We start from the raw sequence: 17,746 nt of genomic DNA, 5'->3' as shown, positions 1-17,746 counted from the left end.
ATTGGACACATTTGAAATGATTTAACAACAACAAAAATAGAATTGAAGGATTTAGAAGTGGAAGCAATTTGAGGGGTTATGTAGGCCTGTTACCCATTTTTCCTCCCCCGCCATAACACATCTGGTTTGTGTGTCATCTTCTTGAGCAAAGTTGCTGTCAGCAAGTTGGTACTTTGGGTTGAAAGTAGCTGGTTCAAGCCTGTGATCATGGAATCAGTGGATTTAGGGCTGGAAGAAGGGACATAGTAATAGTAATAATAATGATAATAACAGCATTCCTGTAGTGTTTTAAGGTCTGCAAAGTACTTTACAGATGTTACCTCATTTTATCATCCTTACCACAACCCTGTGAAAAAGATGCTTCTACCCCCCATTTTACAGATGAGGACACTGGAGTCACACAGCTAGTAAGTATTTGAGACAGCATTCAAACTCAGGTCTTTCTGACTCCAAGTCTAAGCTCTGAGCCACCATCTAATTCACCCCCTTCATTTTAAAACTGATGTCTGGAAAAGTAAATGGCTTGCTCAGATGAATACAGCTCATTAATTTGTAGAGGTTAGATTCGAATCCCAGTGCCAAGACTGCAAATGTGGGGCTGTTTGCTCTGGACTTGGCTGCCTATCGGGCTCCAACTGGCTCAGATAGCCGTTGCTCAGTGGAACCCCTTTGACCTTTCCCAAGCAACCAAAGGTTGGTTGGATGAATGAACAAACGTGGTGCACACTGTGCCAAGCAGTGGGTGTTTTGGGGGAGAGGAGGACAGATCGTTATTGGGTTGGAGGATGTCAGAGAAGGCCTCTTGAAGGAAGAGGGCCTCGGGGTCTGTAGGTGCTATGACATGGTGTCTACTGCACAGCCTCACTCCCCTGGAGAATGTGAAGGGAGTGGACTGGGAGGAGGTCTTTCTGCCCTTCAGGCCTGGAAGGAGAATAGCTGTGGCCCTGGCTCCAGAGGACAAGGGAACGGCAGCCCCTCGGGAGGCTGGCCCAGCCCAGGGCAGCCCATGGCCACACTCTGCATCTCTGACTCTCCATGGTGTGCTCTGTCTAATTGGATGGTGGTGCACAGTCTTTGGCTCCATCCTGCCCTGGCTGGGTAATGCTGATGATAAGGGTCCTAGCATTACGAGGAAGGCACAGATGGAGTCATGAAGCCCCATTCTGGAAGGAGTAAGGGGACTGGCCCCGTTGGGAAGAGCATCGAGGCCTGGGCCAGACACTAACTGCTCCTGGGCCTTGTCTTGTCCCCATTGCTCAGGGTGGGACCAGGTAGGGGCCCTCCAACTAGTCCAGAGACAAACCAGGGTCAGGGATGACAGCTACTTTGAGCCTAGGAAAACCAGCCTTGGGCAAACCCTGATGCTCTGTGTTTATGAACTGTTCCTCAGCTTGGGAGCAATTTTTAGAGCTGGTGAGACCTTAGAACCTGGAAAGTAAGAGATAGGAAGGGCCGTAGCAATGCCCCACCCCCTTTCCCCAGTGCAGTTTTCTCATTTTATAGTTGGGGAAACTGAAACCAGGAGAGGGGAAATGACTCATAGTGAGCTGTTGGTAAAGTGGGGACCTGAACCCAGGCCTTCTGACTCTGCTGCTCTTTTTGGCATTCTGGGGCATTGTTGTTTTGTTTCAGAGGGAAAGGCCGGAGGTGTTTACTTTGGTTTGCCCAGTCATCTTGCAGAAGCCCCTGCATTTCCCGGGGAGGAGGGATGGGGATGGGGAGCATTTTTCCCCCCTAGGGAGGGGAGACTCAAAGGAGAGACAGCAGCTTGAGCCATCAGTCGGACAACAAGGACAGCAACCATAAAACTGTCCCTGAAAAGCTTCCTTCTACTTGCCTAGTGCCTGGAGGAAGCCTGGAGGAAGCCTGGAGTTCTCCCAGCGTGTTGGTGGAACACCAACCCGGGCAGGTCAGAGTAATGGCTGACGTTCCTGTAGCCCTCTAAATTTAGGAGATTGCTTTCCGTAAATTACCTCATTTGAGCCTCAGAAAAACCCTGTTAGGTAAGGTGCTCCAGGGGTTAATAGACCCATTTTATAGATGAGAAAACCGAGGCTAAGGGACTTGCTCAGCATTGCAAAACTGGGAAGTATGCAGGGCAGAATTCTGGTCCAGCTCTTGGAGATTCCATATCCCTGTGCTCTCTCCATAGGCTCAGCTGCCTTTCTTGCTGGAGAGGGTTTGAGGACAGGCTTTATCTTGGACTGTGGGTCTCTCTGGGGCCCAGTGTAGCTAAGTCCAGAAAAGGCTTATCACCGGAATGTTAGCCACCAGGGCATGAAGGGCTGACGTGTGTGGTGCTCGAGGGCCTGACCTTCCTTTGAAAATTAGTCTTTTAAATTCTGAAAGCAGAATTTAATTTGTCTACACAGATAGCATTTTAGAGCTGGGAGGGAGGGGCCTCAGATGTCCCTAACCCAGAAAATCGGAGCTGAAAGGAGCCCTTGGCAGCCTCATACAGTGTGATTGATCCTCATTCACTACCTTGCAAGGTAAAACAGGGAAGGGCTTATTATCTCCATTTTACAGATGAGGAAACCGAAGGAAAGGAAGTCACCTGCCTGATGTCACCTGGCAAGTTGCTTGCCGAGCCAGGACTCATGAGGGGGTCTCTTGACTCTCAGTCCCGGGCTATATTGGCCAACTGCGCCCCTGGCTGAGACTTGGGGTGGAGTGTGCCCCGGCCCTCTTTTTCTGTGGCCTCTAACGCCTGTCTTCCCCGCAGGTTCCTGCTTTTGGGTGGCTGTCCTGGATGGCAACGTGGTGGGGATCGTGGCGGCGCGGGGCAGCGAGGACGATAACACGGTGGAGCTGCGCCGAATGTCGGTCGACTCGAGGTACCGAGGCAAGGGCATTGCCAAGGCCCTGGGCCGCAAGGTGCTCGAGTTTGCTGTGCTCAACAATTACTCCTCAGTGGTGCTGGGCACTACCGCCGTCAAAGTGGCTGCCCACAAGCTGTATGAGTCCCTGGGCTTCAAGCACATGGGTGTCGTGGAGCACTACGTCCTTCCGGGAATGACGCACTCCCTGGTGGAGAAGATGTTCTTTCAGCTTCGCTACCACCGCTATCGCCTACAGTTACGTGAGGAATAAAGATGACGCCCTTTCAACAGCCGGAAAAACCAAACCCAACCCAACCCAACCCAAGCGTTCTCACTCAGCCCAACCCAATGATTCTCCTGCCTGGTTTCCAAACGCTTAGCCCAGCACTTTCATGGATTGTGGTTTGTTTGTTTTTAAGTTGTATGGTTTATGTGGCTGATTTGAGGGGGGGGGAGGTGGGGGGGAAGGGGGAAGAGGATCTGCTTATTTCTTTATTTAAAAACTTTTTTTTTGGTAGTTTGGTTTTGAGTTGGTTGCTGTCCTATCCCCACCACTAGACCCCTGTCCTACGCCATCTTCGATTTGCTTCCCACGTCCTGTCAGCATCCAGACGGACTGTGACCAAGATGAAGACAACAGAAATAATAACAAAATGAGCAGACAGGTAGCCTGCCTGGGCCCGTGGATGGGGCTGCTTACCAAGGGAACGCCCCAAGCCCAGGGCCCTCCTCATGCCGGGAGCCCCACGAGCCACATGTCACCATGTAGCACCCCCGGCTCACCAGACCTGTTGTTCAGACGGTGGCGCTGGCCTCATGGGCCAGTTGAAACAGCCCCGTCTGAGCCCATACCCCATACACTCTTCTCCATCTCCCCCCAAGGTAACAGACTTAATGAAGCACAGAGACTGAAAGCAGAAACACTAGAGAAAACCGCCCAGTCCCTATTCTCCCAGTCCTTCTGCTTTCCCTGGCCTGGTGTACATAGAGCGGCCTCATTGTCCACACACACATAGGAGCCACCCCTTCTTGTGGATTTTCGATACCCTCCCTCCTCCGCCTCTCCACTTGTGTGCATTTCCCAGCATTATCCCGGCCTGTGAGGAGAACATGCGCTCTTTGTCCCAGGCCTGGTGGCCAGTGGTCAGTGGTCTGCCCGGAGACCAGCATGGGAAGCCGCTTTGCTGTAATGCATGAAGAGGATGCGCCTGCCTGTGCTTGCAATGGCTCCCTCGTAGGGCTACTACCTGGGCAATGACCTTGCACTTTTTTTCTGGATGTGCCTCATTCTGCCAAAATCGTCTGAGGGAACCCCTGGTGCATCCAATGACTGAGACTCTCTCCCTCCTCCCCCCAACCCCCTTCTCTTTCTCTCTCTCTCTCTCTCTCTCTAAGCCAGCAAACAGACTTAACCCATTGGACCTGTGGAGATCCAGTGTAATATAGTGTAAAATAGAAGCCTCTGATTTCTCTACTCCCCTGCCCTGCCTTCGGTCCACAGCCCACCCCAACCTGCAGCCCTTGGCCAGACTCTGGCATAACTATCACCTTGCCTCTTTTACCACATACCAGCTTTGTGATTCCATTTCATTAAGTTTTCTCATATTTATTTGTGGTCATATACCCATCCCTCACCTTCCCTTCCCTTGCCTTCCCCTTTTCCCCCTCCCCCTCCTCATCTTACTTTATATGAGTTTGTTTTATTTTGGCTGTGGCTGAATGGTGTCATTGAAGCCTAGGGGAGGGCGGGTTCCTATAGCAACACATTTGCACATTAATGTGCCCACCCAATCCAGCCCCTTCAGCAGAGCCTTGGCTGGGGAAGCCAGCATCCCTATTATCCTAAGCAGCTGCTGGTTAGATAAGCAGAGCAGGCCTGGCCAGGTCAGGCCTGGCCTCATGGCAGCAGCCACCTGCCCGCCTGCCCACCTGCCCACCTGTCACAAAGGGAATGTGCTGCTTTAACATCGTCCAGTGTGGGCACATGTCTGTATGGAGGATGGATGTACAGTGCCTGTCCCCGGGGAGTGGCCCAGACGACAGCTTCTTCTCGCCTGAAATTGTACCTTTTTTTGTAACTTATTTAACAGAGTAGCAACTTTGCATGACTTTACTGTCTTGGGAAAAACTGGTAGGTTATATTTAAAAAAAAAACACCACAAAAACATACAGAAAAACCACACCAAAAAAAGAAAAAACAAAACAAAACAAAAAAACTGCACCACAGCAGCGCCAGAAATAAGCCTCTATTTGTGGTCCTGCTTGGCTGGGCAGTGGGTGGGAGGGTGGGGATTGGGGGGGGAGGGTGGGGGGGAGGAGGGATGCAGGCTTATAAATTTAAAGGGAAACCCCAGTTTAGCTTAGTTGTCACACCCAGGGAAAGATAAGTGCTCCTGGTCTACAAAGTATTATTATTCTGCTTGTCCTTTGTTTTCTTTTAAAGAAAAATCACTACAATGAAATTGACAAGGGACAGCACAAATGTTGATCTTGCTTGGACTTTAACCTAGGAAGTAGCTTGGTGTGAAGCACTCAGACTGGTCGAGGAAAGGAGCAAAGGTGGCACTTGATACAAAAAATGCCCAGCCAGTGGGAGCCGTGGTTGCTGAAGAGGTGTTCTGGTTGTTGGGAGGGCTGATGAATGGAGAGAAGCATGCCCCTCATGGGACCTTCCTTGGGTGTAATATGTACGTTGCTTGGGAGAACTGATCTTTCCATTCCAAAGCCATCTGGGTGCCTAGCACAGAGGGGAGGGGCTTCTCTGAAGGAGTCACAAGACCCTTTGCATGCCAGCCTCGCGGTGTGTCCGAGAACACCCCCTGTTGTTGCTGCTGGAGGAGAAGACCCTGGGAGGGGGGTCTACTGAGGGTGGATGGGGGAGGGTATGGGGGTGGGGTTCGGATCAGAGCAGAAGTGGCTCCTCTGGGGTATGAGGATGAGGAAGGCCAACTGATGTCCGATGTGGCATTTGATAGTGATTCCACTCTACATGCTGGCATTTGAGCTGAGCAATGAGGGGGAAGTTGTCCTCTAGGCTGTGTCCTTGGGGCACAGAAAGAAGAGGGGGCATGTAGGTGGGAGAGGACAAGCTAGGGTCCTTGTACCTCCTTACCTAGTGCTGCTGCCAGGGGGTAGAGGGGAGTGAAGCCATGGCCCTAAGTGCTAATCCAGGCAGGTTGGGGATGTTCCCCAGTGGGGTTGGGGAGGGAGAAGGTTAATTCTGACCTCCCTCACCTGCCCCATGTGCAGTAAAAAGCCCAGGCTGGGCTGCAGTGGGCTTGGCCAAGGAGGGTCAAACATAGACCATGGAGGGTACATATTTTGAAAGAAAATGAGTTTGTTCAAAGCAGCTTATTAAAGGGGTATGACATAGTATATATGTAGAATTTTTTTAAAAACACAAACACAAAAACCAAACGTGACAACCTTTGTATGCTGTACATTTCTCCTCCCACGGAAGGAAGTATGTCCTCTGGGGAGGAGCTGGAATTTTGTAGATTGTACAGAAATGGGCGCAGTATTTTCTTGCCATTTTCAGTGATTTTGTTACCCTGCACTCAATAGACAGATGTGAAGTGTTAGCAAAATAGAAGAAAACAGAACAGTTTGTGCCTTTTTTTCTCCCTCTGGTCGGTTTGGTTTTCAGTGGGGGCTTTTTGGGGGTGGGGGGCGTTCTGTGTTCTCTCGTTTGAGATTTCTTTTGGCTGTTGCTGGCACATCACTGCACTAAGAAAAGGAGAATGACAAGTATTTTCACGATGGGGTTGGGGGGGAGACAGAGGGTCTGACTTGGGCGATTTTTTTTTAAATTGGGGTTATTTATCGAAAGAATGTCGCTGGTTTTCTTTGATTCCTGTGCCTTTGTAACCTGCCTCACCTGTAGCTGTGCTAAGCCAAAACTGGAGCCAAGGGTCCTACCCCCCTGAGGGCCGAAGGGACAGCTCCGCTGCCAACCTCCTGCCAACTGGTGAAAGTGCGGCTTCTCCTTGGGATTGACCAAAGCACTTTTGTGTTTGTTATTTAGTTGCTTTAAGGACACGTGTGCTCGACAAAGGGATGACTTTAAAGGGGTGACCTTTGAGCCCATAAATTACGCAGGCACTGACTGCAAAGCCGTACCTGTAATTTCAGGAACCAGGCTGCTGCCTCGGAAAGATCCCCCTTCTGCCCCATTCTCTGTACAGGCCACTGGGAACCATGCCACGTCACCTAGGAGATTGTTGGAAGCCAGTCCAGTATTTAGAAGCACTCGGTCCTGTAGAAAGAAGTGGCCCGTTTTGCCTCCTTTTCCTGACCCTGTGGTGATATCTTCCTCCCCTGGAAGGGCTCAACCTGCTGGGTTGGCTGGCTGCATACCATGAGGACCTTCCCACCTTCTTACTCGCTGCCCTTCCATTGCTGCCAACATGCAGGGAACGAGTCTGCCTCTTGCACTGAATGGCCATAGGCAGAGTGCCTGCCACATTAGAACTGTGAAGTTTCTCTCCCAGAAACTTTTTGCATCCTGTTTCCCAGCTCCTGACCATCCCTCGCTGGCTGCTTGCTGTTCAACTTTGTGGTTGGCGTTTGCCGTGGGCAGGCGAAATCCTTTTCCGATTGTGTCCAAGCCTGTACAGAATAATGACAGTGTAAATATTTTCTGATTATCTGAGTGCGTTACAGTGTCCGCCCTGGTGACCCTTGAGAATAAATCTGGGGGCAAGAACCTTCGAGGACAAACTCTTCTGATGTGTATGTTTCTAGGGCATCTGTCATTCCCCAGTACCTGGAGCCACTCGTTGAGCAAATGTGCACTGAGAAACGAATTTTTTAAAGTTTGTAGGAAACTTCTGATGTTACTTCTACTACCTCTGTAAGGCTGTTCAGGTGGAGTTCCTCTTGAATGATGTGGGATTAAAAGAGGGAGAAATATGCAGTTCTCAGACCAGAGCTGGCTCTGTCGTGGGGTCCTAAAGTCCCGTAATACTCCCCAGTGGGGCCTTTGGCCTGAATTTATAGAAAGACCTTTGTGTGCCAGCTTTCCCATTGCAAAGCTGAAATCCACTTTCTCTTTGGTTTTCATCAATTTGTTGATGTAGCTGAAGGTCGAAAAGCTGGTGAGGCCTTCAGGATTTGCCCCTTGGCAACAGTGTGAGGGAGGCCACCTCCCTCATCCCCCTTACCCCCTACCATGAGCACTGTGGCTGATTCGAGAATTCCACCCCATCCCTCAAAGGGCAAGTGGGTCTCCACAGCCTGCTAGGCAGGCGCCTTGATTTGGAGACCGTTCCTTGAATAACCTGGTGAAACCAGGCTTTCTGGAGAGCCAAAAACTTTCTGTCCAGCCCAGCCAAATTGCCACTAGTTGTGTTTGTCCCCTGGCAGACAGGTAAAAAAATAGGTCTGTCTGTAGGGTTCTGTGAAATGAACCTGGGTGGTGTATGTTTCAGCACAAGGTTTGTATCCTCCTGGGGCCAAAGCCCATGCCCTCCTGGATAACCTGAAGCCATCTGGCTGGCCCTGTTTTGAATTTTGGGTTTCTCAGGACACAGTTTCTTTTCCCCAGGTGGAGGTACTGTATCTCCTCCTGACAACAGGATACACAGCTTATGATGTATTGCTGGCCTCGGTGTTTTGAGGTAGAGGGTGGCATACAGAGTTAATCTCGTTCTCCATCCTTTTTGCTATGGGCACAGGTCCAGGATCATAGTGAAGGGTCAGAGCTGGGGGCGGGGCAGTGCTTAAAGACCTTTTGAGTCCAACCTCTTCATTTATAAAGGCCCAAAGATGGAGAGTGGCTTGCGCAGTCACATGGCTGGTAAATGGCAGAGCAAGATTTGAAATCAGATGTTCATTTTCCTTCTATTCCATTTCAAGGTTCATCTGGTTCAAACTGACCTGTAGTTGGTACCATGGGGTGTGCTGCAAGGCTACTATGATGCCCACAGTTGGGATGTCCCATTGGGATGTCTTCTCTCCTATTGTTGTCCCCCACCCCCCAAGCAGGAAGGACAGGCATGGTCATGGCTACAAGGCTCTTCAGGAGAGGGCACAGAGAAGGGGCTCTAGCTAAAGAAGCTAGGTTCCTTCCATGGAGAGGAGGAAGGGCAGCCTCTCTTTTCTCTTTGAGCCTGGTATATATACCTCCCAGCTTCCTTTTCTCAAGCCATCAGCACATCCCAGAGCTGTAGTCCTTTTCTACTGTGGCCACACATGGAGCCAATGGGTTTTTGCCAGTTTTTTTCCAGAATGCAGATGGAGCAGGGGGTGGGTAGAATAGCCCAGAAGAAACCAACTGTTTGGCTGGGACTAGTCCCCTTCCCTCAGCATGAGAAGGAAGCAGGACTAGAGAAGGCTCTCTTCTCTCAAATATCACTGTCCTGGGTAGCCATCATCTTTTCAGATGATCACAGGGTTGGCCACAGTTCTATCTCATCAGGGGACATTTATGTCCTTAGGGGCCTTGTCAGGACAGGATAGTGACAGGAAACTCAAACCCAAAGATGCAGCTAAAACATGCCTAGCCCCACTTTGCAGCCAGAAAGATGTCTCTACATGTGGCAAATATAATTTAGAATAAACTTGAGTTAATCAGTTCATGAGAGCCATGGCTGATGGGTGCCAGCTGTTGGTAGAACCTGTGAGCAGATGGTATCTGCATATTTCCAAATTCTACTTTCCCAGGCAAGGTCGATAGACATGGAGTTTTTGTTTCCAATATTTGCTTGTCCCAATCTGTGATAATATGGTTCTTTATTAAAGTTTAAAAAAAAACATACAGCCACTCATACAACAGTAATCATTTGGAATGAGGATTAGGACATTCATTTCTTCACCAGTGGATCTAGTCTGTGTTCCTGATCAAATGCTTAGGCCTGGCTGAGAGCATTTCTGTGATTCCTGTGGTGTCCAGTGGTATCTGTTTAGAATTGTTGCTTGGGGATGTGTTTCAGTGCTGGTTTTCTTAGGTCCCCTTTGGCCCCAGTCATCTGCAGGCTATGAGAATATTAAGGGGTGGGGGACATGTTCTTGTCACTTTCTAGACTTCACTAGCTGTAGGATCACCTCGCAAATGCCACCTGGAGGATCCCAGAATCTGAGAGTTGGAAGGGATGTCAGAGGGCACCTAATCCCCCCTCCCCCGTATCTCCCTAGGAATCACTTCTAACACCCCCATGTTCTTCCTGGAGACCTCTAGTGATCCACCACCTCCAAAGCAACCCATTTGAGTCTTGGACAGATCTAATCGTTTAAGAAAGCGTTTCCTCATTTTGGGTTGAAATATCCCCCCTGATATGTAATCATTGGTCCTAATTCTGTCCTCTGGGGACAAGCTTAATCCCTCTTCCCCACAATAGCCCTTCAGATACTTGAAGACACTGATCATGTCCATGTTCCACCACTTCTCCCCCAAAGTTTTTTCTTCCAGGTTAAATATAGCCAGCCCTTTAACTGATCATCCTATAATAGTCTAGTTCTTTAGGAGATGTTCAGGCTCGCAAGGGAAGCTCTGGTTGCTCTTCAGGAACCACTTCATTTGATACCTAAATAAGCAGCAAGAAGCTGCCTCTTCATGGATGGGTACTCCACTTTGAAATGGAGCAGAGGCACCCAAAGGTGACTCGAACTAGAATTCCAATATGGACAGCATGCCATAGAAAGGGAAACTGAAATAGGAGAAGAGTAATCGATCCCATTGAACTTTCTCCTCCCATCCTCCCTTTTTTTCTAGTTAATACCCCTCAATAACCTGGGAATGAGGGACTGGCCTCTGTTAAAAACCCAAGTAAGGGCATGTAGGAAAGTGCTTGTATCATAACTTTATTAGGGGACTGCACTGCTATTATCTGATTTCTTTCCTTAAGAGATCTCCATTGAAATATGCAAAATGGCCAGAGAAACCCAGTCCTGGGAACTTGAGAGATGGTGGAGCTCAAGAATAACCCCAAAAGTTGGCATGGGTTTTGAGCAAATTACCTTTCACATGACAAGCCGTTAGTCTTCTAACTAACTAGTGTTTAGAGTTGGGGCATAAGGGAAAGAACCCACTGCCAGACAAAGGAGGTGAAAATGACAGCATTTGCAATTAGGAGTCAGTATATCTCTCTAACAAATATCCAGGGCAGCCTGCACCAAGTAGCAGCTGATCTGAAAGCAAACTGAGCCTCTGCTAGAATGATTTTCCCAGCATCCTGTAGTCCAAGGATGTATTTAATCGTCTGTGTTGTATTTATTATTCACTTTATTATTTAATTAGGTCTTAACCGAAGCACACTTTTTTAACGAATTATTTTTGGCATTGGGCTGACCTGATAGGTAGCAGTGATGTGATGTGTACTTTACTTGTGATGACTGTACTTGGGCTAAGGCCCTTTTGAGATGAATTTTAGGGAAGGGGGGAAATCTCCCTGTTTGGCATATTTCTGACTGAATAGACTATTTTTTGCTAACTTATCCCTAGCGAAGTGCTTTACATGGAGTTGACATCAGCTGAAAAGCAGAGCTGATATGACCTGAGGGCAGAATTCTCCACGTGGTTGAGCCAGTGATCTGAGATGAGCACTTTCTGGAAGGGGACAATCTCATCCCTCAGCCGTTCTGATTCACTCTGGGCATCTCCCAGCCTCAGCTCCACTGAGGGAGATGTTCAACATTCTTGTATTTTCTACGATCCACGTAGTATGTACTGTACTTTGAAAAAAGGATGGGGTTACAGGATAATTATCCAAGTCACGTTCCCTTGGCTGAACGTCTTTTTTTAAAAACAGCAATAATTAGCCATTTTAGAGAAAATGGGTTTGCATGGCATGTTGTGTGTGTATGTGTTTGCGTGCGTGTGTGTATGTGTGTATGTGCAGGGGGTACTGGTGGCAAAGGAGGTTGAAGTTCTGAAAGCAGTGGCAGCTACAGGCTCCCTGCTGTTGCCATTGGTGATGCCCTTGCAGAGTTCAATAGAGAATGATTGGCGGTTGAAGATGACTGCAGCTGAGCCCTCTTAGATTTCCTTGGACAACATCCATGCTGCATAGATTGCCTAGATGAATCTCTTTGATGATGAAATCTGTAAGTAATAAGGTCTAAAGTTCCAGGACATTCTTGGGCTTTCTGAGGGTGCAACCCTTTCAGGACTGGGTTGAATAGCTATTCCCATACTGGCACCGGCCACAAACAGAATGGTCGACTCTCTTCAGATGCTACATTGGGTTTTGGTTGTTTCTGCCAACCTATACCCTCTAATTGAATGCTAACATTCCTTGGCAAACAGTAATTCCATCTGGGATCAATGAATGTGGCTTTGTTACAGAGGGTGAAACCTAGCAGGGCACTTGGAGGATGTCCATATGTTGGTGAAAAGTCTAAGCTGGACATCTGGAAGGACTTCACCACAGTGTGTCAGCCCATGAGATATGCAAATTACACTTCACTAGACCCAAAGTCTTCAGGGGGTGGGTCCCCCTGGGTCAAGCACTATGCCTAGTGCTCTCAGTCTTATGTTGGATGAGTCAGACTGAAATTCCGTGTGTTTGGGGGAAGTTGTGTAGGGGGACAAGGATGAATGGTTTGTTGGTCCTCAAAAGTTGTGTTCCTGATGGCCGCTGTAACTGTGAAAATTAACCAGACTTGCTGTGATATGTTTGGTGAAATAAGGATATAATGTGGTTAACTTAAAAATAAAACAAATACTGAAAAGAGTCACGAGAATTGTGATATGAAAGCAAGTGACTGATGTAAATAAGTATGAATGAATTAAAAACATAGACCTTTTCTGGGTTTGTTTTATTTTATGTTTGCTTATTTTGTTTTTTTCTTTTTGTTCTTAAAATTGCATTGTGATGAAATGATTAGTGACTGTCCTCAGACCCCAGGAGGTGCCAAAAAGACCCCATGGAAAGGTCAGGGTTGGGGGTGGGGAAGGAGGGAGAAAAGCACTTCAGGAGATATAGTGGGCTAGGTAATTTACTTTTCTTTCAGCTGGCAAATGGAAAGTATCTGTGGTCCTCACTGGACAGGCCTTGGCCCGTGGGCTTCTGGGTTTCAGTTTGCTATTTGTAGTCACCCAAGATTGCTGACTGATGATGGGAGATAGAAGGAAATTGTAGACTGAACCAGCCCCAAGTGGCAGGACCTCTGCGAGTTTGGGAGGACCTGTAAGGGTCAGGAATAGGGCCAAGTGCTTGCACCCAGTGGTGGGTGGGGATTCCTGGCAATGGAAGGGGTGGGGGGTTTTGCTGCCTGGCCCATGTATGATGTGTAATCAGGGAGAGTGTTTGAATGGCCTCTCTCCCTGCCAGCACGTCCCGATGCTGCTGTTTTTTTCAATAAAATCAGAATTAAAGGAATAAACTCTTTTCTCATTGTTTTTTTCTGGGGATCTTCTAGGGACCAATGCCCCCCTCTCTCTGTGGGAAGGAACATTCATTCATTCATTCATTCAATCAATCTTTTAAACATCTGCTCTTTGGCACAATGGGAGGTGCAAAGTTTAAGTCCCTGTCCTCATGGAGCCTACAAAGTCTAGTAGAATGATAAGCCAGATTTGTAGATAACCAAGATTCTCCATTTTATAAGTTATGTTCATTAGGTACAAAACAAAGCGCTAAGTGACACTCTTCTCCTGGACCATGGTAACCTGTTACAGCCATGTGTTTGCTCAAAGACAGACTCGACGTTGATGGTGTCTGTTATAAGACTTCTCCCAGATGCCTCTGCTTGAGCTCATGTGGTTGGGTTCTAGGAGCTCTGCCTTAGGTCCTGAAGCCTACCTCAGCTTTCCCCCTTGCTTTCCAGTCTCTGTTCATTGTTGTGGGCATCTGTGAAGTGGGCATGTTTGGATTCTATTTTAACAGGATTGCTTCACCAACAGAGGTGTGCCCATTGCCTTCAGGCACATCTAGGCGCTATGAGCATCGGAATGCCGGGTGCCACATGTGTGATTCTTTCTCCATAGGGTGGGAGAGCTGTGGTTTGTCAGCTCACAGATTTAAAGCTAGGAGGAATCTTAGAAGCCATAGAGTACAGGCCTCTTATCAGACGGTTGAGGAAACTGAGACTCAGAGAGATCTGCACCCCTGGCTTAAAATCAAAATGTCAGGAGTCAGCAGGAACGTTAAAAACCATCTAGTCCAATCATATTATTTTACAGAGTAGGAAATGAAGTCTTGTAGAGGGTGAGTAACTCAAGGTTTGGAGAAAAGTGTACTTGATCTGAGGACCCTGGGCATATTCTTATGAGGGAAGTCAGCTGGGGAAGAGCCTTGGATTAAAATTCAGAGGTCTTGGGTTCAAATTGCCTTTCTGTTCCTTACTAGTTGTGTGATCTTGGGCCAAGTCACTTGATCTTTTTGGGCCTCAAAATTAAATGAGGTGGCCCCTCCCCACTAAAATCTACGATCCTGTGACTTCTGGCCCATTTCCGCGGAGCTCCATTTTCAAATGGGAGTGTGGCAAAGACTGACATCCCTTAACCTTCCTTTCTCCCCCTCCAGATCTTGCACCTGAGCCCCAGGACCCTCCCTTGTCTCCTCTTATTCAAAAAGGCCATGCTTCTTATCTGTTTGAGAAAGGAGGGGTAGCTTCTCTCCAGGCCACTTCCATCTGTCCTCACCTGGCTTTTGCATAAACCCTCCTTTATGGAGTCTAAAGACTCCAGTTTGTTGCTTCCAGTTCCCCAGGCCTCACTAACAGAAGGAAGAAAGGAATGATGGGTTGGTCCAGCCCTGAGGTGCTCTTGAGAGCCTCAAATGGTGGTCCTTGTTAATAATTTTTATGGTTGACTTTTTATTAAGGTGTCTAATTTAAACATATAATTTGAGAAATTTTACCTGGTTGCACAACTCTATATGCTACAAACAGGGAACACTGGGGAAGGGGAGGTGAAGAGAAGGGGAGAGAAAGAGAAAGAAAGGGTAAGAGTTGGGGTAGGCCTGAGTATGACCTGTGGGTAGGATAGATTACAATCTCTCCCTAACCTCCATCCATTCATCCATCCATCTAACAAAAAAAAGGTCCATAAAAAAGGCCACCTTCTGCTGCTGGGGAGACTCTATCTAGACTCTCAAAGGCCAGGGCATCCCAGTGCCAAAGAGTCCTTCCAAGTTGGAATGACTTTGATCAAGTCCACACCTAGTGAGGAGTCGACTGTGTCTGGGGCCCTAAAAGGAACAGTAGATAAGTGTCTCTAGGCTCAGCACTGGGCTGGGGAAGGATGATGAATTTTTCACCACAGCTGCCATGGAAGAAGACCTATGAAGGCATGAAGGGCTGCAGTTTATGTTAATGGAGCCAGAAGGTATGGAAAGGTTGGAGGCAACCTTCCACTTCACTAGGACAGATGGCCTCTGAGGTGAGCGTCTGGGATTCTGTAATCCTACATGTAAGCACTGTGCTAGGCCCCAAGGACACGGAGTTTGGCTAAGTTAGGATTCCTGCCCTCCAAAAAATGACCTGAAATTTGATTAGCAGGTTACGCTGGCCTCTTTCCCACAACTTTCCATGGCCCCCAAACCTGTCTCAAGTATTTACAGTATTGCTGTTCTAAAATTAGAGTGATCACAACTTGTTCTGTACCCAATAAAAGTCACTTTACAGTAGACTCTCAATTAGGTACCTTGTCTGTTCTCCACCCCCCACCTTGTCCCATTCCAGGGCTGTTGTAAGGTTCTCCAGCTCAGCTTCCCTGCTCCTCCCCAGCTCACCTTGTGTGAGCTTCCTGTCATTCATGAGGACAGGTCTTAGGAGGGGGCTGGAAGGAATCCCAGAGGTTTAGTCCAACTGTCTTACCTTAAAGAGGAAGCAATTGAGGCCAAGACAGGTCAGTGACTTGTCCAAGGTCACACAGACAACAAGTGGCTATGTCATCTAGAATAAATCCTGTCCCTGCCTTCTCTGTACCTCAGTTTCATTACCTATAAAACTAGGGGGTTTATCTAGATGATCTATGTGTGAAGTCTCTTTCAGCCTCAAATCCTACTGAGATCCTAACTCATAAGGTTCAATCTAAGATCGTCTGAGCCTGACGGTACCCATGTGTGCCTCCATGCTCTGCATTTCAGATCCCATAATTTCCCCCTCCATGGCCTGAGAAAGGGATGGCCAACACTCTGAGGGAGACAGAGCAGGGACTGTGTCTCATTTCAGGGGTATCTCGGCCAGGGGCCCACCTGACCTCATTGGGAGCTGCCATCCTCTCTCCTCCCCAAGGACCTGTTAAGAGAAAGTGAGTCCTAAAGTTGATCCTTCTAGGGTGGCTTGCGGTCAGTGTGGCCCTGCGCAGGATCCTCACAGAATCATGGAATACCATAATAGAAGAGCTTGGGGGATCTCAGAACATAGAACACGGATGTAGTGCTCGCTACCAGTCCAACCATTCCGTAAAATTCTTAGACTTGCCTGGGGTTCCAGAGACTATGGATGGCAGAGTCAGTACCAGGACCACAGCTAGTCTTCCATACTCTAGGACCAGTGCTCTATGCAAGATGGCACCACCTAGCCACCCAATAAGCGCTATAAATTTTCCTAAATGTGATCCAGGCCTGATTGCTTCCTCCTGTTCAGTTCTAGGCTTCCTCGATGGGCTGCCCAACCAGCCTTATGTTACGGTCTTGAGAATGGGCATTTTTCACCCACTTTGTTCTTCTATCTTGGCACATTCTTATCATCCCAGTTTGCAGCCACAGCCGTTATCCTTGACTCTTCCTCCCCCCCCCCATGTCTAATCAGTTGCCAGTTTTACGACTGTAGACTCTAGAACGTGTCTTGGGTCATTCCATTCTAATTCAGACCTTCATCACGTGTTTCCTAGACCATTGCTATGGCCTCTTATTTGATCTCCCTGTCCCTCTCCAGCTGCAATCCCCCTGGGAAATATCCCATAAGATAGTCCTGCTTCCTCCCTTCCTCCCCTCAGATCCGGCTCCAAATAGTAATAATAACAACACTAATAATGACAAAAATAACAACGTACTTTTCTATTTTTAGTACTTTCCTCATATCTATGAGCATCCCCATTCTACAGAGGAGCAGAGGAGCTGATAGGCTCAGAGAGGGATGTGACTTGTCTATGCTCACACAGCCTAGCAAGTATCGCCACCAGGACTCAAACAGATGCCAGTGCGCTTTCTGCTCTACCACTGTGCCTCTGCAGATTAGGCGACGAGGTCTACGAGATTCTTGGGGTGACAGGCCACATCCTTCTGGGCAGCAGGGCTAGGTCTGGGGCTCCAATCACCTCCACCCTCCTGCTTGCACCCGCAGCATCTTCAGGGGGGCATGCTAAGTCCCTTGGCCATCCCACTGTGTCTACCTGCAGCATTAGAATGTGTAGTAGTGTACAGGGGTGGACTGTATGCTAAGACTTAACTTCCCTTGCAGCAAATGGCCTTGCTGACCCCTGGAGGTAAACTGGATCGTTCTTGGGAACTCCGTTTGAAAGATGCTTCCAATAAGCATTTGAATTCCTCACTGTTTCACCTTCTTTCTCCACCCCCTCCATGGAACCATCCACAGCATTACTGGGTAGATCTAGCATCCAGCACGGGAAGGGTCCTTAGGAGTAATTTACTCCAAACAGCAAATTTTTCAAATAGGGAAATTGAGGCCCTGAGAAATGAAAGGACTTCTCCAAGGAGAGGAAATGGTAGTATCAGGCTTCGCATGCAGAATTGCTGACCCCTAATTCAGTGGGGCTTCCTCCAGCTCATCGCAGCTGCATCCCTTTGCAGGAGCTTACTTTGGACAAAACAAAGAAATGGCTGCCTGGGGAAACCAAGGTCGATACTGAGAAGCTTCCCCAACAGTCTGGCCTTTGCATTTGCTCAGAGATGGATGAGAGGACAGTTGGATCGCCCTGGCCTGGGAGTCTGACCTTCCCAAGCACCTCAGAAGTTATCTAGTCCAATCTCCACTGGAGGAGGAAGGAGTCCCTGTACAACATTCCTGATAAACTG

General features: G+C 48.3%; 1 protein-coding gene across 1 annotated transcript in view; it reads left to right on the top strand.

The window, feature by feature from the left end:
* Positions 1 to 3,260, top strand: part of NAT8L (N-acetyltransferase 8 like) — a 63,046-nt gene extending 59,786 nt beyond the window's left edge. The window contains exon 3 of the mRNA XM_020992072.2: positions 2,726 to 3,260. Within this exon, the coding sequence (XP_020847731.1) occupies positions 2,726 to 3,093 (368 nt within the window). The 3' untranslated portion in view covers positions 3,094 to 3,260. The remainder of the gene's footprint in view (positions 1 to 2,725) is intronic.
* The last annotated feature ends 14,486 nt before the right edge of the window (positions 3,261 to 17,746 follow it).

The sequence above is a fragment of the Phascolarctos cinereus genome, unplaced genomic scaffold, assembly GCF_003287225.1.
Source record: "Phascolarctos cinereus isolate Bilbo 61053 unplaced genomic scaffold, phaCin_HiC Scaffold_9;HRSCAF=440, whole genome shotgun sequence".
In the NCBI taxonomy this organism is placed as follows: Eukaryota; Metazoa; Chordata; class Mammalia; order Diprotodontia; family Phascolarctidae; genus Phascolarctos; species Phascolarctos cinereus.
Note: the sequence above shows the minus strand (reverse complement) of the source record. Positions and strands in the feature narration are given on the sequence as shown.